Genomic DNA, 26,143 nt, shown 5'->3' on the forward strand with positions numbered 1-26,143 from the left:
TCCCCTTGCCCCCTCGCCCTCCTCGCCTTCTCCCGACTTCTACCCGTCAGTGCTCGCTTCACCTCGGCCCCCACCACTCCTTTGCCCTCCTCTCCCCTCCTCTCCTCCTCCCTGGCCCTGCCCCCTGGTTCTTCCCTGCCCACCCCTCCCCCCACCCCTGCGTCCCCTCCCTCCTTCCGTCTCTCGGTGCGCTCCCACGGTCCGGGCTGGAGCCCCACCACTCCGCCCCGCGCGCCGCGGAGCCGTGGTAATAACCCGGGCGCGGGCGCCGAGTCCCGGCGGGGCGGGCTGTGGTCGGTCCTCGCGTCCTTCGCAGCCTCGCGCACCGCCGGCTCCGACCATGGGTGCCCCGGGCCCTCGGAGCGCGCGCCCCTGCCTGCTCGCCGGCGGGTGCTCAGCCCCCGCGCCGAGCGCGGGGCGCGGCGCCGCACTCCGGGGACTGCTGCTCCTGGCGCAGGTGGCCCAGCAGGTGAGTGTGCGCCCGCCTTCTGGCCCGGGGTCCTTAGCCCCGCGGGTCCCTCGGCAGCCCCTTCTCACAGAGGCATCCCTGCTCTTTTCCAGCTGGTACCTGCGTGCGCCCTGGCAGCCACAGCGGCGGCGGCGTCCCGGAGCCCTAGCGTCCCCCTGCGTCGTCCCCACAGCGCCCAGCGCCCAGACTGGCTGCTGGACACAGGTGAGTAAGGCCTGGAGGTGAGGGCTCTGATCCGCAAGTCAGAGGCCCCCAAGCTCCCCAGCGCTGTTGTTGGAGGCGCTGGAGGTGTCCCCAACCCCACTGATCATCGCCACTTTGAAGGCGCTGCGGCGCGGGGGGGGGATGCAGCACCCCCAGATCGGACTTCCGGCTTTCGGGCTTACCGGGGTCCCTGCCACAGACAGTACACCGAGACCAGGCAGGTTACTTATTTATAACCACGGAAAACAGGGGTGGAGGTTAGAACTATTTGAGAGGACGCACTAACCCGCGATTCTAACCCACGCCTCCTCTTCCTTCCCGCATCCCCTTTCTCCTCCTGGACCATCTCCTTCTATCGCCCACTAGAGCAGGAGTCGGGCGGTGGGAGTCATTTTTGCAGTGCGCGGGTTGATCATCTCAGGATCAAGTTCATGCTCTTCCAGACTTGAAAAGGGAAATGAAATGTCCCAGCGCATCCAGTGGTGACCAGCTTACTGGGACCTCCGACGCGATCGATATCCAAGTCCTTTGCAGTGGTTGGACGTGAAAATGAACCTGCTGTTTGGGTCTTTGCAATGTGTGGTTTTCACTCGCACGTTCCCGGTGTTTCTAAATTTGACGTTTCCCAGGGGTGGGTCTCTCTGACCCTCGATTACTATGTTTCAAGGTGCCTGTGGAAGGAAGCAGGTGTGTGCAATTGCTCGGAGTGCTTTTCACCGGAAGCCAGCTCTTTGGCAATGACTACATATTAAACGCTGCTGAATTTCCAAGACTAAATTGCAGTCTCAAATCTGAGTGGTGACTGTGAGGGAAGAACTAGGTTTAACGAGAAGCACCTCGGTGGCTTAGCGTTATGCGCTGGGCTGTGATCCCGCAAGGTGGACAGTTTGAAACCGCCCCTTGGCAGCTCCGCGGGAGGAAGACCTGGCTTTCTACTCCAGTGACCAGTTACAGAAAACGTTCACAAGGGCAGTTCTACCCGGTCCTATAAATAGGTTGTTATGAGTCAGCATTGTCTCGAAGGAATGTAAAGATTATTCAATGAACCCAGCCTATTGTCAAGACACTCTAGTAAATGAAAATGAACCATTCACAGTACTTGATAGCATTTACAGTGTTTTAAGGCATGTAAATTGTACATGCCCTTGAGTAGTTTGTCTTGATAAAATAACAAAGGAATAGCATAAAAGAGTTTTCATTTCTGAATGAACTAATGCAATTCTCTACCAAATATTGAGTCACCCCCTGCCGTGGAGTGGATCCTGACTCATAGAGACCCCATGTGGGCTCGCTGAGACTGTCAATCTTTACAGGAGTAGATGGCCTCCTATTTCTCATATACCCTAAAATGAGAAATATCAAAGGGAGCCTCACATGCTAAGGACCACCAGAGGGCGCCAGATATAAATGATTTAAAATGTTTGAACTCGGTGCATTGTGTCCGGCTGCAAGGAAAAAGATTAATTATCCGTTCGTTTGAAATTCATCTTTTTCATCGTTGCTCTTGTCTTCGTTCCTGTTTATTTTATAATACGTTCTGCAATTTAATTGTGTGTGTTGGAAGTAGAAGGTCCCATTAAGTTTGAATTGTGTCTCCAAAAAAATTGTGTCTTTCAAATCCTCACCTCTCTACCTGTGGAAGAGTTCAAACCCCTATTTGGTTTTAAATCCTGAAACGTTGCTTTGTAAGTGAGATGATATTCACATAGGGTGTGTCTTAAGACAATACCTTCTGTGATCCAAAAGAGATTAAACAAGTGAGTGAGCAAGCTCTGGGCGATCCTTCACTGGAAGATCTGAACAGAATCAAGAAACAAGGACCGGCACCACAAGAAAGCTGTCTCCTAGAGCCAGTCCCTGAAGTCAGACTTCCCGCTTCCTGAACTGTGAGGGGGGGGAAAAAATCCCAGTTTGTTAAAGCCACTCCCTTCTGGTATTACTATTGTAGGGACACTAGAGAACTAAGACCCTCCTAGGCCCCCCCTCCCCCATCACCTTTTCTTTTGCAAATCCTTTGCAAATCTAGTTTCTGAAAGTCAAGGAAATGGCAGAAGGGATTGGCAGATATCACTTTTTTTTTTAAGGAACTTAGACACAGGGGACCACTTCCAGGAAGAAAAGTCAAGAGTACCTGGGGGTGTGTGGTTTTCCCACGTGGGGCTGAACTTGCCCTTAGCTATCCCGTGTGAAACTGCTGCTGGAAGAGAGTGGAGGGCTCGCTGCAGCCTCAGCACTCCATTCAGCCTGGCTGCTCTGACCACCTGGCACCGCCTCCTGACCACCATCTACCTTGCTTGGTCATAGCCTGAAACTGAAGGTGTCAAGCCCAACAGCAGGGGTTCTCCCTTAGTCAACAGCCACATCTTCCTTCATGACACATCATGTATTTGCACCCCCTTGATTATAAAGGGGGAAATATATATATATATATATATATATAAATATATAGAGAGAGAGAGAGAGAGAGAGAGAGAGAGAGAGAGAGAGAGGCATACCTTCACTGCTGTGACCAAGTGCATTCAATCTAGCAACCTCTATAGAGCAGAATCTGGCTATGTTTCAGCCCATTTGGTTGCAGACACTGTGCCCATCCATCTCATCAGGGACCTTCCTCTGACTCTGGCCCTCTACTTCACCAAGCATGATGTCCTTCTACAGGGACTGGTCCCTCCTGACCATGTGTCCAAAGTACGTGAGGCAAAGTCTCACCATCTGTCTTCGAAGGAGTTTCTATCTGGCTGTATTTCTTCTAAGACACTGGAGCTGTTACCAGAGAAAACATTCTTGTGGTTCGATCATGTTACTTATTTAGCCCTAGAACAGTAGAGCAGCATTTACTTTGTATCACATTGTTGCCAGTGACTTTTAGATGGTTTTCTCACTGCCAGGAGTAGATCTGACTCACAGTGATCCTACAGGACAGGGTAGAACTGCCCCTGTGGGTTTCTGAGACTGTAACTGTTTACAGGAGTAGACAGCTCCATCTTTCTTCCCCAGAACTGCCAGCTGTTGGTTTTGGACTGCTGAAATGTGCTTACCAGCCCCACTTGTAACCCCTGTATGATCAGAGCTCCTCTTTTAGACCTCTTGCTATCTATTCTTCAAGTTGGCTTGGAAAGAAATACTTTAGCCATAATGTTTATATAAAGTAATACCAACTGATAGCAACTGTTACTGCAAATTTTGATGAGTGTATGATGAAATTATGTTACAATAAAGCAAACTTCCTGTTACATTTGAAGTAGTAATAGGTAGCTAAATTGGGGGAAATTGTATTTTCAGACAGCAAATATGCCCCCAAATGTTTGCTGATTCCAAATTGTTTTTCCTTATTTTCCAATAGGAGTCTTGAACCCTGTCTTCTATTATAAAAACTCTCCTGTAAAAGCAAACAGACAAATAATAAGAAACTTTCAAATTTACCTTTGTCATAAAACAGTGGCCCTTGTTAAGAACAAAGGCACATAAAGATTTGCTAAGTTAACATTCTAACTCCAGACTATATTAACTCACAAAGCCAGGTTTGGGTGCTCTTTAGAAATTTTTTTTATTGATGTGTGTTTGAGTGTGTGTGTGTGTGTGTGTGTGTTTAAAGTTTATAACTTTTAACATTCAACTATTTATATCACATGAGAAAAATCTGTCTGTTTCAGAGAGCCCAATGATATAGTGGTACATGTTTAACATCAGGCCCTTGAGGCAGTGCAGGAAGGGTGAGGAGCACTGATTAATAAAGATTGCCAATTTGCCTGGTGTAAATATTCCTAGTGGGTTTTTTTTAAGATTATTTTTTGGAGGCTCTCACAGCTCTTATAACAATCCATCCATCAATTGCATCAAATATATTTGTACATATATTGCCATCATTATTTCCTAAATATTTACATTCTATTTGAGCCCTTGGTATTAGCTCCTCTTTTTGTACCCTCCCACCCGACTTCCCACCCTCTTGACCCCTTGATAAATTATTTTATTTTCATATTTTACACCAACCTATGTCTTGCTTCCCTCAAGAGGGTTATCTGCCCTGGATTCCGTGTGTCCTGAGCTCTTATCTGTACCTGTGCACATGCTCCAGCCTAGCCCACAGTGAAAGGCAGGATTGAGGACATGACAATGGGGGGTGAGGAAGCCTCAAGGAACCAGAGGAATATTGTATGTTTCATCGGTGCTATACTTCACCGTGGTTGACTCGTCGCTTCCTTGCGACCCTTCTGTGAAGAGATGTAGCATTTTCTGCAGATGTGTTTTGGGTTTCTGCTCTGATCCCTCTTGTTCTCAACAATATGTTTTTGTTTGTTTGTTTGGAGTCTTCTGACGCCTGTTACCTGATCCTGTTGACACCTCATGATCACACCAGCTGGTGTGCTTCTTCCATGTGGCCTTGTTGCTTCTGAGCTAGATGAGCGATTGTTTAACTTCAAGCCTTTCAGACCCCAGATGCTATCTCTTCTAATAGCCGGGCACCATCAGCTTTCTTCACTATATCTGATTGCCTAGTGTGACCCTTTTTAAGCTACCAATATGGTATCACTAAAGACAGTAAGTGATGAGTACAATCAGTTCTCAGAGGCTGGTGTAAGCTAGGCCCAGCACACTCCTGGGTAGGAATATGCCCCACACCATCATGTTAAAAACCAGGCAATAGTTTTTTGTTTTGTTTTTTCTATTCCAACACCAAAACATGTGGTCAAAAGTTTATTAGGAAATTTTATTTTATTACATTATATGTTTATTTCACTCAAATGTTGAATGAGATGCTGTGTTTATTTTGTTAATTCATTCAATTCCTAGCATATGAGGTTTTTATTTACATTCATTTATACATTGAGCTCTGGTGGCATAGTGGTTACCCACTGGGCTGTCATCTCAAAGACCAGAGGTTCAAAACCAACAGCTGCTCCGCAGTACTTTCAATATTCTTCTCCATCAACATACGTAGTTCAAATGCTTTGATTCTTCTTCTGTCTTCTTTAACAATATCCAACTTTTACATTCATGTGAGGCCATTGGAAAATACCATGGCTTGGGTCAGATGCTTTGTGTTAGACAAGGTTCTCTAGAGGAACAAAACTAGCACACTTATGATTTTTATATATATATATATATATATATATAAAAGAATAGGCTTATACAGTAAGATGTAATATAACAGGAATTAGTCTACACAGCAGTACAGAGGGTTCAGTTCAAATCACTCTTTACAACAGTTAATATACTGAAAGCCCTTCAATTCATGAAGGGTCTTCAGTCTAAGTTCAAGGAAGCAGACAGAGGAGTCTTCCCTCAGGCAAAACAGATAGAGTCTCCCTGCAGGCAGTGGACAGCAGGGTGAGTCAGCAACAGTCAGCAGCATGGGATTTAGCGAAGCAGGCCCAGATGGGATATTGTGGTGAAGCAGACCTCAAAGGAGTCTGTGGCTTGGCTCACAGGCAGTGTAGCACAAAGGTTGAGGCCGAGAACTAGCTAAAGCAGCAGCAAGCTAGGTTGAGGGAGAGAAAGAGTTAAAGCAGCAGCAAGTTGGTCCAATTACCAGAGATTGAGAGAGAGCTGCGACCTGATTAAACTCCACCCATATGTTCCTATTGGTCTAGTGGACATGATAAACCTAACTATCACACGTCTTGTGCAGCAGATTTGCCTAATGCAACTCACTTTTTGACGCTTTCATTACTGCTTCCATGAGCATTGATTGTGGATAAAATCATTGACAACTCCAACCTTTTCTCTGTTTATCATGATGTACTTATCGGTCCAGTTGAGAGGTTTTGGGTCTTCTTTGCATTGAGTTGTAATTCACACAGAAGGCTGCATGCATAGATCTTCATCACCAAGGGCTTCAATTTCTCCGCAATTATAGCAAGCAAGGTTGTGGCATCTGCATATTATAGGTTGTTAATAAGCTGTCCTCCAATCCGGATGCCGCATTCTTCTTCATAAAAGCCAGCTTCTCTCATTATTTGCTCAGCATACAGATTGAATAAATATGGTGAGAGGATACAGGTGTAGAAGCCCAAGGGTCACTAAGACTTAGAAATAACTTGGATGACAGATGGTTTGGGGTCACTCTTACTTTATAGAGAAAATTGTAATTTACTTTAAGTCCACTTTTAAGATCTTGCTTTTTAAGTTTTACTTTCATTTATTCTAAAATTTTAACTTGAAAGTGAATATATGGTCCATTTTTTTTCTTCATTTTAGACTGAGTGAAAGGGTTACTGGGCATATGTTTCCTTGGAGTGTTAAAAAACAAAGATGCCTGATCCAAGCTGGAGTATTTTCAGTCCCCTCATATCCATGTGAAGCTAGACAGTGAATAAGGTAGATTTGAAAAGACTGGATGCTTTTGAAATATGTTGTTGGCCAATAACAGTGGAAGTGCTGTGGAGTGCTAGGAAAAAACAGGGATCTGTCTCAGAGGAAGAAGAACCACCAGAATGATTTTTATAAGGAGGATGGCAAGATTTTATCTCACGTAGTTTGTACATGTTATCAGGAGAACGTGTGTGCTTGGCACAGTACTGGGTCAGAGAAAAAGAGGAACATTCTCCATGAGATGGGCTGGCACAGTGGCTGTAACAATGGACTTCAAACATACAGTATATACTTGAGCATAAGTCGACCCAAATATCAGCCACGGCACCTCATTTTACCACAAAAAACTGCATTAAAAATATGCAGAAAAAACTTGGCTGATGCACGAGTATAGACTGTACTTATTGAGAGGCTGCCACCAGACCAGGCAGTGTTTCTTCTATTGTCTGTGGGATCACTAAGAGTCAGACCAGTCCCTGCAAAAGGACAGCATGCTTGGTAAAGTGGAGGGGCAGCAAAATAAAGGAAAACTCTCAAGGAGATGGATTGGCACAGTGGCTGCAACAATGGGCTCAAGCGTGGGCACAATTGTGAGGGTGGTGCAGGACCGGGCAGTGTCTTGTTCTGTTGTGCACAGGTCACTGTGAGTCAGAATTGATTCAACAAGACTTAGAACTGATTACATGGGACCCAATGACAAGGGGGTTGCCATGAAAAATTACCACAATGTGGGCTCTAAAAGCAACAGACATGTATTCTTTCACAGTTCAAGTGCAAAAAAGTCTGGAAACAAGATGTCACAGGTTGGGTTATTTCTGGAGGCTCTGAGTGAGGATCTGACCCACGTTTGGTTTATGGTGGCTGTGTAACCAGCCTGGGCAGTCCTTGGATTGGAGGCACATGATCAATCTCTCTCTGCTATCACATTGTCTCCTCCACTCTGCGTCTCTGGCTGTCTCTTAAGACCATCATTGAATGTAGGGATTACTTTAATCCAGAAGACCCATCTTGAGTTCTCTACCTTAGTTACATCTGCACAGACCCTTAAACCCAAATATGATCATGCCCTGAGGTTCCCCAGGGATCTCCGAGGGAGGCTGTGAACATTCCACCCACTGCCTTTGCTAATAAATTAAATCTGACGTTGCCGATTCTTTTCCAAATTCTAAAATTATTGCCAGGATTCTCAAATCAGCAGCTCCATGCTTTGCTTTCAGAGTCCGACCTTGTCTCTGTGTATGAGGTGGACCCCGAGGGGCATTACGTGTCCCATGAAATCATGCACCATCAGCGGAGGAGAAGAGCGGCGGCGCCCTTGTCAGAAGTGGATTCCCTGCACCTACGACTGAGAGGATTCGGGCAGGACTTTCACATGGATCTGAAAGCGTCCAGCAACCTGGTGGCTCCTGGGTTTATCGTCCAGACCCTGGGGAAGGGAGGCACGAAGTCAGTGCAGACCATTCCACCGGAGGACTTCTGCTTTTATCAAGGCTCCTTGAGATCCCACAAGAACTCCTCCGTGGCTCTCTCCACCTGCAGAGGTTTGGTGAGTACCCCTCTCTCTCCTTCGGAGGAAGGCTCCATTTCAGCTTATTGGTTAAGGTGAGTCCACAGAGAGGAGTGAAGGCGGGGATTCCCTTGAAACATTTCAGCGTGTTCTATTACTGCCGTCCAAATGTCTTTGATCTCTACAATCCAAAGATGATTGCCAAGTCATACTTCCGCAAATGTGTTGTAAGGAACCCTGGTGGGGTAAAATGGATTAAATATTGTGATGCTTAACAAAGGACAATCGTCCGAACTCACCAGCCACTCTGTGGGGGGTGGGAGTGGAGATGGAGTAGTCTGAGTCCATGATTATTACACTTAGGAGCACTGTGGAGTAGTTCTCCTCTTGATCACATGAACTTGCTATGAGTTGGAATTAACTCAATGGTGGCGGGTGGGGTTTAATATAGAAATATGTTGTGTTAGGTCTCTTGCCTTACTAGAAAAATTTGCATACACCACCCTATTTTGTTGCTTATTTTAGTCTAGAATAATTGTGGCTGGTCTTTTTGGTTTGAAGATGAACATCTAACTGGTAGCATTTTTTTCCCAACATATTCATCTCTTCTGAGTTACTCTGGTTTATTAGTTTATTATCAAATCAGTATAACTATCTTCATGACGAGAAGCGGAATGGTATTTAACCAAGAGGAGCCCTGGTGGTGTAGTGGTTATGAGTTGGGCTGTTAACGTTGAGATTATCAGTTCAAAACCACCGGCCACATCATGGAAGGAAGATGAGACTGTCTATTCCTGTAAGGAGTTACAGTCTGGGAAACCCAATGGGCATTTCTACGTGTCCTGTAAGGTGGCCATGAGTCAGAATTGACTCAAGGGCAGTGAGAAGCGACGATTTGGGTTATTAGGGGAAACGCTAGAAAGATGTTAAGGATGTTATTTCTGCCTTTGGAGGACGCATTGTCATGCCTTTCACTTGCAAAGATGAATAATGGAGCGTGCATGTAAATGGCCGAATGCGTGTCCTCAGGCTGCTATTTCCTTCACGAACAATGGTTGCTCCTAAACCTCACCTTCGAAATTGCATGTGAACCTATGAGGAAAAGCAAGGGCTCTTGCGCGCGTTAGAGGATGTTCACTCGGTTGTGATTGATATGATTGCTGTATTTTCATGATGGGTTGTTGATCTCGGGTATTCCAGGTTTTAATGAAAGGCCAAGGGATATCATAGGCAAGCACCCCCTCCCTGCCCCACCCAGCATTCTGAGTAGCATTTGACCATGTCACTTGTTTCATGGGGGTCAGGAGTCCGTAGAATCCCCTTGTTTGCCCCGTTCTTGTTCACAAACCCTTGCAACCCCTCAAGGAGGAGATTTCAGAAATTGTATCCCTTAGAGTGAGAAATCCTCTATTTCCACTCTTCCCAATTTCTTCCTCTTTTTTTCAGTTTTTTAATGTGTAAATTAATTTATTGACTTAAGAGCTTTCTTCTTTCCAGCATAGGTTTCCACAGCTATATGTTTTCCTCCAAGCATGGTGTTATCTGCAGCTTATAAATTTTTGTGTACGTTGCAGTTGTGTCTGAATTCATATCGTTGTATTTTCCAATGTTTCTCATAATTTCCTTTGTAACACATTGGTGATTTAACAGTATGTTGTTAAGTTTTCATATTTTTGTGAATTTCCCCAGAGGCCTCTCGTTACTAATTTCTGTTAATTACATTGCCACTGGAGAATACACTGGGCCTACATTTTGATTTTACTCAGATTTATTTTATGACCCGACATGTAGTTTATCCAAGAGAAGAGTCTAGGAATGCTAAAGAAAACAGAGTATTCTGTCCTGATCTTGGTGGGTGAAATAGTCCATAGATGCCTGTTAATTCTATATGGACTATAGTGTTGTCCCTGTCTTATTTTTATTTTGTGGTTTTTGTTTCTGCCTTGGTGTTTATTGGTTATTGAAAGTGGTATATTATGGTCTGGATCTATTCTTGTTGAACTGTCTGTTTCTTCCTTCAATTCTGTGAGGGTTGACTTCACCGATCTACCTTTGAAGCTTTTGGTTAGGTGCAAATACGAATATGATTGTTCAGTTTCCATGATGGATTGGCTTTATCATAATAAAATGTTCTTCTTTATATCTCCGAAGCCAGACTCAGTTTGTAATTGCGTACATTTTGAACCTACAACAGCTTCGCAGAAGAGAACCCTCCATGACCTATCTACTTCTGTAAAGATTATAGCCAAGAAAACCTTATGAAGCAGATCTCATAAGGTTGCTATGACTTGGAATTAACCCAATGGCAAATGATTTGGGGGGTTTCTTATCTCTACTGATAGTTTTAAAAATATATTTTCTCTGTATAGTATAACCACACCAACTTTTTATGATGCTTTAAAAAAAATCTTTATCTACTCTTTTACTTTCAATTGAATTATATTTTGGAATCTAAAGTGTGTCTCCTATAGACAGAATATAGGTGCTTTCTTTTATACAATTTTATAATCTCTTTACTTTTCACTACATTTCAAAACTATTTACCTTTCGTTATCATTGTACTAGTTAGACTTATATCCATTATTTTTGTTTTGTTTTCCACATATTTTATTATGTTCTTTCTTCCTACTCCATTGCCTCCTTTTACATTGAGGACATAGTTTATAATACAACGTTTTAGCTCCTTGAGTGATTTTTAACTCCCTTCTTAGCTGTTTTCTCAATAGCTGTTCTAGGACTTAGAAAATGCATCTTAGTTTATCAGAATATTTTTCAGATTTATAATAATCGAAATCAAGTGGGAAATATAAACTTTACTATCTCCTGTAAAGCATCTTTGCTACCTCTTCCTTTGTGCTATTATGTATATCTAGCTGTCTATGCAGGAGCCCTGGTGGTATAATGGCTACACATTGGGCTGTCAGCTATGAGGTCAACAGTTCTGAACCACAGCTGCTCCATGGGAGAGAGATGAGACTTTCTACTTCTGTAAAGAGTTACAGTCTCAGAAACCCACAGGGCCATTTCCACCTGGCCCTTTCGGGTCACCATGAGTGAGAATTGGCTCGATGGCAGTGAGTTTACTCTCTCGACATAAGTTCCATGTGCTAAAAACCCAATACGTTAATTATGATTTCATGAGTGGATGAATACGTCTTTTACAGAAGTTGAGCCAAGAATGAAGTAAGTGTGTATTTCTATGTTGTTGTTAAGTGCCATTGAGTTAGTTCCGACCCCGAGTGACCCCATGCACAACAAAAGGAAACACTGCCTGGTCCTGCACCATCCTCACCATTGCCTGGTCCCTGAGCCCACTGATGCAGCCACTGCGTCCGTCCAGCCTGCTGAGGGCCCTCCTCTCTGTTGCTGCCCCTCCTCTTTACCAAGCATGCTGTTCTTCTCCACCAGGACTGCTTTCTCCCGACAATATGTCCAAAGCATGTAAGACGAAGTCTTCGTACCATTGTGATGTTCCATACCTTGCTCTGACTGTGATTTGCCACCTGGCTTCCTGTGCCTGCTCAAGGTTTGTTTCTCTCCTATCCACTTCCCTTCCTCGAGAGAAGAACATGTTTCCCTTGTCATTTGCAGGATTTTCTCTTTTCAGTTGGCTATTTCTTTTTCATTTCTTTTTCTACCAGCATACCTGGGTATAAAACTGTTTGTGTTTATCCCACTTGACCTTGGTCACTCCCTCCCATTCCTCCCATCCTCTCCCTACCGTTGGTTTTGAACCATTATGTGTAGGTTACTGTTTTCACCAAATTTAGAAAGTTGTTAGTCATTCGCTTTTCTCCCACTTCCTTCACTGCCCCTACGTCGTCTGACAGCGACATTTCACACGTGCTATGGTCTGGCTGATGTCTCACATGGCTCCGAGGTTTTCGGCCCTTTGACTTCCCCTTGAAAAAATCTGTCTTCGTTCTGTTTGCAGATTGCCTAAGCTCTCCATCAGTGTCTATGCTTGCTGGTAATAGCTAATGCTGACTCAAACGTGCCACTGTAACCTCCTCGTGAGTCTTTTCCCCTCAATAAGGATATGGTACTTTGCAGCTCCAGGCTTTCAATATTTTAAATCGTTTTGATCACTTTTCTGATAGTCTTTGATGTGGCACTTTCATCATGCTCATTTTTAATGCTTTAGGCCTGTTTTTCAAGTTCATGGGAGTTGTTTATAATAGTTGTTTTAATGTCGTTTTTAAGTCTGAACCCTGTCAGCAACTACTTCTATTACTCCCTTCTGTTCCTGTGTATGGGTTATGCTGCCAGTTTCTCTCTCCTTTCTTCTTTCTTTCTTCCGTCTCTCCTCCTCCTCCTTCTTCTATTTCTCTCTCTTCCCCTTTTCTTTTTTTCATGCATGCCTCATAGTATTGTGCTGAAAGCTGGGCACGACAGGCAATGTGTGCGGTAACTCTTGCCATCATTGGGCTGAAGCAGCTCAGTGATGCTTGCTTCCCCTGCAGTGTGCAGCGTGCGGGTGCTTCTCAGGGGGCAGTGGCACAGTCTTCCTGAGAGTCCTAACTTGCCTGCCTCCCCTGGGGTTGCACTCAGCGTATACTAATTGCGAGCTAAAACTTCATGGCTTTCAATTGTGCTCTAATCCCTAGAGTCTGCTTTGGTGAAAGTATGCCACCTTTGCAGAGACATGGTGTTGACCATCTTGGTGAATACTCTGCCCACACAAAGAATCTTCTTCGCTTCCCCTCCTGGCCCCACTCCGCCCTCACCCTGGTATCTATTAGACTACTAGTTTGTCTACCAGTTTTCTTGCTCTTACAAGTGCCCTAGAGTCACCAGCTTCCTTCAAATTGCTCGTAGTCAAGAGCTTCATCATTTTTGACAAAGCATTTTGACATGAATGTCCCCACATGCTGCTCAAAATAAAGTCAATTCCTTTAGGTAAGTAGGTGGACCTTGTCCTTCTTGCCACCTCCCTTTCCTAATGGGCAAAATCTCCTCAATCCTGCAGTGGCACGGGGGTCTGGGACTCCAGTATGTCCTCCAAGGCGACACTTCTCCTGTGAGTGAGCTCTGTGCTACTAGCGCTTGGCCTTTACCAGTGGTCTCCACACCGAGGTTCCATGCGAACAGGTGGAGGCATTTGGGATCCAGTAGTCTTGGCCTGTGGTGCCTGCAGCACAGCTTCCATCCTTCATGCGGGCACTGGTTGGGGAAAGAACGACTGGCACTTTCAGCCATGGCAAGTGGAGCAATGCTTTTTCAGAATAAAAGGAGTGAAGGGAGAGATCCTAGTGACCTGCTCTTCCGGCACGAGACCGTCACCCTGGCCTGGGAGCTGTGCTGAAGGGGGTGGACTCGTCTTGGCTACAGGAGGCATCGTGCGTCTTACACATGCGTTTCCTGGGAGGTGCCAATAGTGGAGGAGAAAAGCCACAAGGAGTCACTGTTGTGGCTGAGGACCATTCATTTATATGGGATAGACTAGTCTCCCTTGTCTGTAGTCCTTAGGACAATTTCAAGACACTTTAAGTCATTTCTGTGTTTTTGTTGTTGTTACGGTGGCTGCTCTGCTGCAGCAAAAGGGGCCACAGCATTTCTCACGTGACTAGTCCAGAAACGGATCTCTAACTGATCCCTATGATCAGCCCATTTTGCAGATGGTTTCCCAAGGCCACTTGATGAGCCTCATTTGGCACATGATTGGACCTCTGTGATCTGATGACACAACATTTGGAACCACAAGGTCCTTTTGGATGAGACCCTACAGGGTCTTGAAGATCATTTGTATGAATTTCCACGGCCTCCTCCTTGAACACTCAACAGTGCAACAGCTTTCTCATGTAGTCTCCGCCTCAGGCATGCCTTCCTAAGCATCCAGTCCCTTCTGAGCTTAGTGGACCCATTTGTAATATATGAGAGGATTTTATTAAATCACATATGGCTTCATCCTGCAATTCTCCATGAGTTTAGTTTTTATAGGAGACTATGACCTTTCCAAGGGACCTTGTTTTATTTGTCTTTGAATCCCCATAGTCCTGCTGCACGATGACATGAATTTAAATTTTCTCTTTCAATGAATAATTGGATTTCAAAATTCAAACAGATATATCTATCCACTTCCTATTTTGGCTTTGAATAATTACGAAATTTGGCTTATAACCAATCTAATATGATCTGTTTTTATGACGAATAGCCATCAACCTGGGTTTTCTTTTGGAGCCTGTAGCTTGTCAAGAATGATATAAGCAACATAGCTTAAAAGAAATGGTTTAACCAATAAGGTCTATTACAAAAGTATTCTTTAAAACTACCATTTGTCAATAATTTCTAGCAAACTTCCTTTAGAAATATTTTCTGCTGCATATGACAGGATTATATTTTCTTAAAGGAAATTCTGCACTTGGAAGGAAAGCAGTCCAGATTTTTAAAAAATGGATATGCTATTTTTCAACCCTCCTTGGCATAAATTCTCTGTGAAATCTATCTCCCCTTGAGGAAGGGTGACTCTTTAAAGGCATCCATGCTTAGGGCTCATATTGCTTCTACTTAAATCCACCCATCCTCTTGCTTTCCACCATGTCAGTGAACTTGCCAATCCCACAGGTCTCTGTTCTGTTTAAGAATGCCCTCCCTGGGTTGGAGATGTATTCAAGCCCCTGGCTTGTACTAGGTTTTATTTCCAGCCACAAACCCCAGGGAATCTCTGGAAACTCTATTCATTGAGAGATTTTTCTATAGCACCCAATAAATCCTAGGAAGCTGTCTGAAATACAGCCAAATTTTCAACGAACTTTGAAAAAAAATAAGTCCCCGAGCCAAGGAAATAAAACAGGAGTCAAAAGGAAGAACCAACATGAGGGGGTTTCAGGAAGTGATAATGTTTTTCTTTGAAAAATGTTGTTATCTGAAAAAGGTCAGTGATGGTTAGATGAAAATATGGCAGTCACGAGAGGCAATTCCAGTGGGGGAATTGTATGCACTATAGTTTGGGGATTGATTGTGTGTGTCCAAGTTTGTAGTGAGTAGGAAATTCAAAAAATGCATATGGGGACCAATTGAGAATTACTGTACCATTGAAAAAAATGCCTGCTAATTCCTTAAGATTAAAACAAATAGTACCAATTTTAAATTGGCAGATTTGGATGTATTTCATCAGGAAGGGTAGATCAGAGTGATACTTTTAAGATAATATTTTGTACTTGAAGTGGCCATTGGTTTCCTACATGTTTACATAAGTTATATGCAAGAATTATGTAATTAGAAAAACTTAATTATGAAATCTGTGGGATTTGCTCCACCTCTCTCATTTTTTTTCTAGTGAGATTAACAGGAGCTGGGGGCCATGGTCAGCATTATAAATCCAGGGACAGTTCAGATGGTTCCAGGATGCAAGTCTTCAGATTCCTATCCCATCAGATTTTTCATGGCTACATGTTGGATGCTATTTCTTTTTCATAATTTAGAGAAACAGATTAGAGGAGTGTAAATATTGGACTAGACATCAGAGTTCTAAAAATTAAAGTGAATGTGTTCTTAATCTGGAGCTCTGGGTCAGGTAGAAGGGTGGAGAGGTCAGAGTGTGTGTTAGGTAGACTAGAGAAACAAATTCATAGACACTCATATGTGTATAAGAAAGAGCTTTATATAAAAGAGTAATTGTATATTAAGAAAACATCCCAGTCCAGTCCAGATCAAGTCCATAAGTCTGATATCAGCCCATATGTCTGATACCAATCTATAAATTCCTCTTCAGGTGGAGAGGTCAGAGTGTGTGTTAGGTAGACTAGAGAAACAAATTCATAGACACTCATATGTGTATAAGAAAGAGCTTTATATAAAAGAGTAATTGTATATTAAGAAAACATCCCAGTCCAGTACAGATCAAGTCCATAAGTCTGATATCAGCCCATATGTCTGATGCCAATCTATAAATTCCTCTTCAGACTCATGCAACACATGCAATAACACTGAATACAGTAAGATCACAGGCAGTGGGCAGAAAGTCTTGTGGCAGTAGAAGCATCTCAGCGCTGCCGTAGGTCTCCACATGGCTCCTCCAGCTCCAGGGGTCTGGCTGCATCAGTGTGGTTCCATCAGGCTTGTCATCAGTAATATCTTGCAGGGAGTGAACATGCGTCCCACCTCCAGTGAACTATTTATCTCCTTAGCACCTCAAAATGAGGTCATCAAGCTGGAACCTGATTGACAGGCTAGACTCCACCCCTCCACAAGTTGACACCATGTTATGTAAGTACTACAGAGTGGCAGGCTCACCTTCTAGTGAGTGTTTGGTGATTGCAATGTCCCTTCATCAGCAGGTGGGCACCCTCCTGCAACCTCTTACAGCTGTCATTAGGTGAACATTCAGCACAGTCAGTCAAGTACTTTGTGTAAGAGCTGCCAGTATGCTGCTCTTCTTGGGGGACACTCTTGTCAAGAATGTTCTTCATGACCAAAATCAGCTTGAAAGCAGCTCTAGAGATCCATTGGAAACAATATACATGTGACACCTGTGCTTACTGTCTCACTAAGGTGCTCCCAACCTAGGACATAGTGATTTTCAATGAACTCCTATATGTGTGAAAACTGGACAATGAATAAGAAAGACTATCAAAGAATTGATCTTTGAAACCGGCAATTGGAAAAGAGAGTTGGACACATCTTGGATCGACAGAATGAACAAATTTCTGCTAGGGGGAGTATAGTATGCTTCTTGGAAATGATGGAGAGGCTTTGTCTCACATTCTCTTATATGAGGAAGGATGAGTCCTTGGAGAAAGACATCACTTAATAAAGCAGAGCAGCAGTTCTCAACCTGTGGTCACAACACCGTCGGGGATCAAATGACCCTTTCATAGGGGTCACCCAATTCATAACAGTAGAAAACGTACAGTTATGAAGTAGCAAGAAAAAATATTTTAAGGTTGGGGGTGGTCACAACAACATGAGGAACTGTATTAAAGGGTCACAGTATTAGGATGGTTGAGCATTACAATTCAAAGGCATCAATTTTTTTGGTCTTCCCTATCCAATGTATAACTCTCACATGCATATGAGGCAATGGAAAATGCCATGGCTTGTGTCAGGCACACCTTAGTCCTCAATGTAATATTTTTACTTTTCAGTTATTTGGGGAGGTATTGTGCAGCAGCTTGATCTAATACAACACATCTTTGGATCTCTTAACTGCTGCTTCCAGGAGCATTGATGGTTGATCCAAGCAATACAACATCTTTGACAACTTCAGCATTTTCTCCATTTGCTTTGATGTTTTCTATTGTTCTAGTTGTCTTTTTTACCTTGGTCTTATTTTGGTCTTTTTTTCACTGATTTGTAACCCATACTTAAAGCTGCAATCTTTGAACTTCTTCAGTAAGTGCTTCAAGTCCTCTTCAGTTTCAGCGAGCAAGGTTGTGCCATCCACCTACCGCAGGTTGTTAGTAAACCTCCCTACAATACTAATGCCACACTCATCTTCATATAATCTAAGTTTTCTGATGATTTGCGCAGCATAAAGATTGAACACATATGTTGACAGGATAAAACTCTGACTGGTGCATACTTTTTCTGATTGCAAACCATGGGAAAAGGGGCAATAAGGCAAATAAGTTTGGGAATCTATGGAATAGATAAATGAGTGCTTCCCATGCTTCATCAGCTTGTTGAATCATTTCAATATGTACATCCTCAATTCCTGGAGCTTTTTTCCCTCTAATTCCGTCAGTACAGCTTGGACATTTTCCTTCAATATCATTGACTCTTGACCATATGTTACCTCTTGAAATGGTTGAATATTGACAATTTATTTTAGTTATAGTACTCTGTATATTCATTGAATCTTCTTTTGATATCCCTACATCATTCAATATTATGACAAATTTTTAAAAAAGTCTTTCAATACCATAACTCAAGGCCTCATCCAATTCTTCCAACTTGAGATAACTCGAGTGCATTCTTCCTTTTTAGATTCCTAATTCTGGTCATTCCAACTTTCTTTCCTTTTTTAAATATCATTTTATTAGGGGCTCATACAACTCTTATCACAATCCATACATACATCAATTGTGTAAAGCACATTTGTACATTCATTGCCCTCATCATTCTCAAAACATTTGCTCTCCACTTAAGCCCCTGGCATCAGGTCCTCATTTTCCGCCTCCCTCCCCACTCCCCGCTCCCTCATAAGCCCTTGATCATTTATAAATTATTATTTTGTCATATCTTGCCCTGTTCAACGTCTCCCTCCACCCACTTTTCTGTTGTCTGTCCCCCAGGGAGAATGTCACATATAGTTCCTTGTAATCGGTTCCCTCTTTCCAACCCATTCTCCCTCTACCCTCCCAGTATCACCACTCACACTACTGGTCCTGTAGGGATCATCCACCCTGGATTCCCTGGATTTCCAGTTCCTATCTGTACCAGTGTACATCCTCTGGTCCAGCCAGACTTGCAAGATAGAATTCATATCATGATAGTGGGAGCGGGGAGGAAACATTTAGGAACTAGAGAAAAGTTGTATTTTTCATCGTTGCTACATCGCCCCCTGACTGGTTCGTCTCCTCCCCGAGACCCCTCTGCAAGGGGGTCTCCAGTGGTCTACTGATGGGCTTTCGGTCTCCACTCTGTACTCCCCCCCAATCATTCACTATGGTAAGATTTTTTGTTCTGATGATGCCTTGTACCTGATCCCTTCAACACCTCCTGGTTGCATAGGCTGGTGTGCTTCTTCCATGTGGGCTTTGTTGCTTCTGAGCTTGATGGCCGCTTGATTACCTTTAAGCGTTTAAGACCCCAGATGCTATACTTTTTGATAGCCGGGCACCATCAGCTTTCTTTGCCACATTTGCTTATGCACCCATTTATCTTCAGCGATCCGTTCGACACCTTGTGATCACACAGGCTGATATATTGTTCCATGTGGGCTTTGTTGCTTCTGAGCTAGATTGCCGCTTGTTTACCTTCAAGCTTTTAAGACCCAGACGCTATATCTTTTGACAGCCGGGCACCATCAGCCTTCTTCACCACATTTGCTTATTCACCCGCTTTGTCTTCAGCGGTTGTGTCCGGAAGGCATCATAGAATGCCAATTTAATAGAAGAAAGTATTCTTGCTTTGAGGGAGTACTTGAGTTGAGGCCCAATGTCCTTCTGGTACCTTAATGCTAAACCTATAAATATAGGCACATAGATCTATTTTCCCATCCTCATATAAATATATTTGCATATGTCCATGTCTTTATCTAGACCTTTTTCCTTCTTCATGTCTCATGTTCTCAATGTCCTCCAACAATTCAGCAGGTCTTCTGTCAGTAGTGCTCAATGTATCAAATACGTTCTTTACATTCAGGTGAGATGAATGCAAGGTTATTTTTTGGCTACTGTGGACTTGTCTTGATTTTTTCCAACCTCAATCTGACATTAAAGATGAGCAATTAATGATCTGTTCCACAGTCAGCCCCTGGCCTCATTTACGATACTAATATTGAGCTTCTGGATCATCTCTTCCCACAGATAAGGTCGCTTTGATTCATAATTAGCTCACGGTTGCCCCACATAACAATCTTTATGTATTCCATTTCATTTTCATGACTCCCAATGATCTTTAATTCATAATTCATACATTCCACGTTCCAATTACCACTAGATGTTATTAGCAGTTTCTGCTCATTTTGAGTCATGCCACATCAGTACATGCACATCACTAAGATTTACTCTATTTGAGGAGGTACCTCTTACGGAGTCATATTTTGACTTTGCAATTCCTTTTCAATTGATCACTTATTTCTTCCTTTCGACTTGAGTGGCTCACCTTTTGGCACTATGTCAGACAGCATTTGGCTGCTGTCCATTTGGTTTTCATTGGCCAGTTTTGAAAAAAAGTCACATTTTTCTTCCTTGGGTTTCTTATTCTGGAAGTTCTAGTATGGGTGACCTTGTTGGTATTGAAAATCCTGGAATCGTAGCTTCAAAAATCCTTGTCACATGCAAATGTCCACAGTAGAACACACTGACAAAGAAGTGGTGGTGGTTAGGATAACAATTTTGTTTTTCTCAGAATCCAGAACCAAATAAGTTTTGCATGCATGTCTTCAGGCATGTTTGAGGACTATAATGAATTCCTTGCTTCCAAATCATTGCCATCAAATTAATTTTGATTCATGGGACACGATAGGACAGGGTACGACTGCCCCTGTGGTTTTCTGAGACGATGATTCTTTGTGGGAGTAGAAAGTCTCATCTTTCCCCTACAGAGTGAGTGGCAGGTGCCAACTGCTAACATCCCAGTTAGCAGCCCAGTGTGCAACCATTCCGCCACCAGGGCTCCCTTGAGAACCAAATAAACTTAACAACAGCAAAACACGAACTCCCCTAAATGCAAATGAAGAAATCCATTTAGGGAAACTATCAAACAAAAGGGGATTAAAAGTACTTGTCACAGTAAGCAGTTGGTGGATATAAGGAAAGAATATGTATTTGGAGTCAGGTGGTCCCATTCAATTTGGGTTTCACTTGTTTATAGTTCAAGTGGTTCACTTCCCTGGGCCCCAGTTTCCCCAGTGTGACTGTCAATAATACTGACATCACCCCTATGTCCTGTGGATTGAATGAGATAATACATCTGAGAGGCCTCAGCAGCGGGCTTGGTGCACAGTAAAAGCCTAACAACTGTTTGTTCCGCTCATGACCCAACCCCAACCCTCAACCCCCACCCCTGCCCCCAACTAACTAAACCAACAACATGGACCTAAGCAAGACTAGAAAGGAAGGGCAAGTGTGGTTGTGCCAGAGAGTTCAAACAGGCTTAACAATCCAAGAGGGGCTGATACACAGACCTCTGGAGAAGGTGGGCTGCAAAAGGGGTACACTAGATTTTAACTACAGTAACCCCTTTGTGTGATTTCCCCAGGGCAGTTGGGATATTAAAAAGGCACAGCACTTGAGCAGGCAATTGGACGTGTTAGAGTGTAATTCATGCATGTTTGAGAACCACTGCTCATGCCCCCACATTGCAGAGACGGTTGCCCCATCCCCACCACCTGGAAGATTATTTTGTGCTTCACAAGGGATCAGAAATGAGCAGAGTGCCCAGAACAGCTAACATTTTGACTTTGTATTCCCTCTGCGCCAACCCAAAGACTATAAACTTGGTTTTTATTTGCAGAGATTATATAACTGAATCCGGGGGAGTTTTGACTAGTCCCTTTGCAGATCATCATTAGGTAATAAAATGAAGAGTGATGGATTGCAGCATAATCAGCCAAAAGAGAAGCTAGGCTATTTTATAGCACTTTTCTTTCCCTAGTTGAAAGACAGAAGTGTATAGAGAAGGCTTGGGTGAATCAATAAAAATGTTGGAACAAACAAAAGCTGTACTGTGCAGAGGAGCCCTGGTGGCACAGGGGTTAAGATCTCACCTGCCAAGCACAAGGGTGCCAGTTCAACTCTCCTGCTGCTTCCTGGGACAAAGAACTGACCATCCACTTCTGCACAGGCTACAGGCTGGGAAGCCTGTGGGACACTTCTACTGTGTCCTGCAGGCTCATGATGAGTCTGACCGTACTTGGTGGCATGGGGTTGGTTTACTGGGCACTGGTCACTCAAAAGTATATTGTAAGTAGAAACATGAGCCCTTGTGTCTTTTGGTGAGGTCGTCCACAATATCATTTAGCCTTTTCTTCATTATTCAGTAGGATTATTTTGAATTTCTAATGTTTCCTTACTATATAACAAAACTGCATGTTTACCACATAAGGGGTTTATGGATCTAATAACAATCATAATTCCCAATCTCTGACCTCAGTAGTCCAGTATGTTATCTGTTGAGAGATCAGATATTCAGGATAAAGACTTGCGTGCTTTGTGAGAAAAAAAAAAAAGTGCTTGTGGCAAATCCCATTAGCTTTTGAGCTTATCGACGCGAATCGACTTGAGCTCACTGATCTCTAACATTGTCGGGCTCTCAAGACCTAACCTCTCTGAGAAGACAGAGCCGTGTGCAGCCTGGTCTCACTCGTCTGCTCTGCTCTTGCAGGTCAGCAGTTCTTGCATTTTCTTCAGCTCCTCTGCAATTCAGTGCGCGTTTCAGAGTCTCTTCTGACCTCCTCTTTGACTTTTGTTTCTTTTCTGTCTTTTTCATGACCGTATGCTTTCTTGAAGTATGATGTTCTTGACGTTTCCCCACACAGCTCACCAAGTCTTCCGTCCTTAATGTTTAACGCATCACCCTTGACTCGATGAATTTGCACAGTGGCTGTAACAATAGGTTCAAACAGAAGAACAACCGGATGGTGCAGGGCCAGGGGCTTTTCCATTCTATTGTTCAGAGGGCCTCTATGGAATTGACCAAATGACACCCCAAACAACACAGCAACCCCTCCTCTGTCAGGGTGTCACACTCTGATGGCATTCATGTTTGCTGCGATTCTGCATGCCAGGGTTTCACCCATGCTGACCAGGCTCCCATGGGCTTTCTGACTAAGACAGACTAGAAAGCAAAGCTTGATGATCTACTTCAGATAATCAGCCAGTAAAAGTGCAATGCGTCTTAAGAATATTGCAGCTGGTATAGACTCAACTATGGTGGCAACCATAAAGGTGACACAGAGCTGAGCCACATTTTCTTCTGTTGCCCGTGGAGTTGCCATGAGTTGGGGCCAACCTGATGCCACTGGGCCACAACAGCCTTTATCTACAGGAGAAGTGCTAATGCTGTGGGGAGGCTTACACACCCTGCTTGTACTCACATATATGGAATGGGCCTCCGTCAGAAAGCGCACACTTACTTCAACTCCGAGTCACTCAGAGATTTTACGGTAACAATTAATGTCCCCTGAATTTGGAGTCTACTCTTGTTGTTAGTTGCTTTCAAGTCCGTTTTGACCCATAGAGACCCGGCCCGTGATAGAATGAAACACTGCCCAGTGCCACAGCATCCTCACAATTGCTCCCCTGCTTCCGCTCATTCTTGCAGCCCTTGTGTCCATCCATGTCCTTGAGGGCCTTCCTCTCTTTCACTGCCCCTCAGCTTTACCAAGCATGATGTCCTTCTCCAGAGACTGGTCTCTCCTGGCAACACGTCCGGAGTATGTAAGAAGTCTCACCATCTGTGCTAGTTACATAATCTGGTGTCAATTTGGGACTTGAGAGGATTAAGAGTGAAGGAGTGGAGTCTAGTCTGTCAATCAAGTCATAGCCATTGAGGCTTCTGTGTGGGCATGACCTCCCCTGAGAATTCTGGGAACTCTGGTATTTCCTCCTTGGAGGCGGAAGACATTCTCTCTCTGCCCACTCCTTGAGAGACGCTCTACTGACAAGACACATGGCACTACATTGATAGATCCATGTGCGCTGGGAACTGGAGGAGACACGTGGAGACCCCTGCCAGTGCTGAGATGCTTCTACTGCCACTGGATCCACGAGACTTGGCACCTGTTGGCCTGTGATCTTCTTGCATTCGGCATCATTGCATTTGTTTCATGAGTCTGAAGAGGACTTTATAGATTGGTATCAGACATATGGGCTAATTATCGTATTTACGGACTTGATCTGGACTGGGCTGGGACGTTTTCTCAATATTCAGCTGCTGTTGTCTAAAAAGCTTTTTCCAAAAATATGAGTGTCCATAAATTTGTTTCTCTAGTCTACCCGGACTGACCCACTATCCTTGCCTCTAGGGAGCACTCTGGCCTTACTTCTTCCAAGAGAGATCTATTTGTCCTTTATCAGTCATGATACTTTCAATAATCTTCCCCAGCATCACAATTCAAATGCATCCGTTCTTCTTTGATCTTCCATAGTCAATGCCCAACTTCCACATGCAGATGAGCCTAAATAAACCATGCCACCCTTGTTCAGTTCAATTGAAAATACCATGAGGGTAAAATAATGTTCTCTGAATTTGGGGCCAAATATTCTGACCTATATACAAAATTTCTACTTGTTTAAACTAGGGAAATTATGCCTCAAATTAAAACTTTTGAAAAAAATAGAAAGCAAAAGCAAACAAATGAAGCAAGCTCACCCCTACATCATGTCTGAGTCAAGTCTGTGTCCTGGTGGCTAAGAGCCAGCACACCTAGCAGACTTGCCAAGGTGCTTGGGGCCCCTGTGCTCCTGTGTGTATAGAGACAACCCTGTGCTTGAGAAGACTGGGGAACTTAGGTTTTAACATGGGAGATGATTTCTATAGATAATTTGATAATTTCTCAGATGGCAACTTAGCTGTGATAATATAACAGCTTGTGCCATAAAAGTCATTCACTGAGTAGCAGCCTTCACACGTACACTATAATAATATAGTATACATATGGCATTATTTGAGCCCTGGTGATGCTGACATGTAAATGCTTGTCGGCTGGAACCACAAGTTTGGCAATTCAAACCCACCAGCCTCTCTATAAGAGAAAGATGGGGCTGTCTGTCTTCATAAAGGTGTAAGAGCCCTGGTATGCTGTCAGGTAATTGTTTGAATGCTAACTGTGCGTTAGGTGGTAGTTTGCACTCACCAGTTGGTGGCTCAAGCCCACCTGCCACTTCACGGAAGAAATATGAGGCTATTTTATTCGGCAAAGATTTATATCCTTAGGAACCTTATATAGGTTCCCTATTGAATGGGTTTGGTAGGAATGGGAGATGAAATGGAAGATGCATGCAAACACTAAGTTGTTTATATGAGACATGAGCACTAAGGACTTTGGTATCCAAGGAGTTTCTTAATCAATGGCCTAAAGATTCCTTAAAATGATTGTGCATAATACCACCTTCCATCTCAGCTATATTTGACATAATCTCTGGCTTGCTTATAATAACTAATGCAATGTGAATACTGTGTCAATAGCACTTTACGGTCCCTCTTAGTCTATAAGGGATTGTTTGGCCATTTAATCGCCTTTTTCCCCCTGACTATTTTCTACCCATGAGTACCGAGTGTCAACCGTGTTCCCCTTGCTGCCCAGGAGATCTACCCTCATAGTGGCACCATTGTAGCACAGAGTGGCCTTGACCCATAGCATTCCCGAGGCTGCAGTCTGCACAGAATATTAATCTGCACAGAAGTTTGCTCATGGAAGCAGAAGTTGAGAAGTGAAGTCAAACGACATGGCGTTGGACCTATCTACGACAAAAGATGTCTGTAAAGCGCTGAAGCAAAGATGTCGCTTCTGAGGAATTGCAGCCCAACTTGTCACCACTCTGTCACCAGGGCTCCTTGACAAAGGGATTCCAAGGCGCTTTGAAACAACAACACAACAAGAATCTTCCAGAGTGGACTGCTACTTCTTTCTCCCTGGGGGTTGCTCCTGTATTCTAACCGCCAATTTTCTGGTTAGCTGCTGAGCACTTTAATCACTGAGCCACCAGTTCCCCTTGGCCTTATGTATGCTTAGCTTGTAAACCAATCCTCCCCCTTAGCAATTCTTCCATTTAGAGTTCCCCTCCTCATGTGCCCTCTAACGTGGGTTTGGTTTGGAGACTCCCAAGAGGTCATTTTCATTTGATCTTGCTTCCCAAGTCAAGGAGGGCCAACTTCCCCTTTCTCTCATTTCCACCCCTTCTTCTGCCCCTTTGACAAGGGTGTGGCTGGCCACCCGCTGTGTGTTGGGATGGGGCCAGTCGACTGAGATCATGCACATATGCGTAAAGTGTGGAGTTCATAAGCAGAATAGTTTATTCTTATACTTGACAAAATAT

At 43.7% G+C, this 26,143-nt stretch overlaps 1 protein-coding gene across 1 annotated transcript in view; it reads left to right on the forward strand.

Moving 5' to 3' along the window:
* Positions 1-340: 340 nt before the first annotated feature.
* ADAMTS16 (ADAM metallopeptidase with thrombospondin type 1 motif 16) overlaps positions 341-26,143 on the forward strand; it is a 212,872-nt gene continuing 187,069 nt past the window's right edge. The window contains exons 1-3 of the mRNA XM_004698400.2: positions 341-469; positions 562-673; positions 8,206-8,534. Of these exons, the coding sequence (XP_004698457.2) occupies positions 341-469; positions 562-673; positions 8,206-8,534 (570 nt within the window). The remainder of the gene's footprint in view (positions 470-561; positions 674-8,205; positions 8,535-26,143) is intronic.

This window comes from Echinops telfairi, unplaced genomic scaffold (assembly GCF_000313985.2).
Source record: "Echinops telfairi isolate 266 unplaced genomic scaffold, ASM31398v2 ScPeMD7_7469;HRSCAF=8507_1, whole genome shotgun sequence".
Taxonomy (NCBI): Eukaryota; Metazoa; Chordata; class Mammalia; order Afrosoricida; family Tenrecidae; genus Echinops; species Echinops telfairi.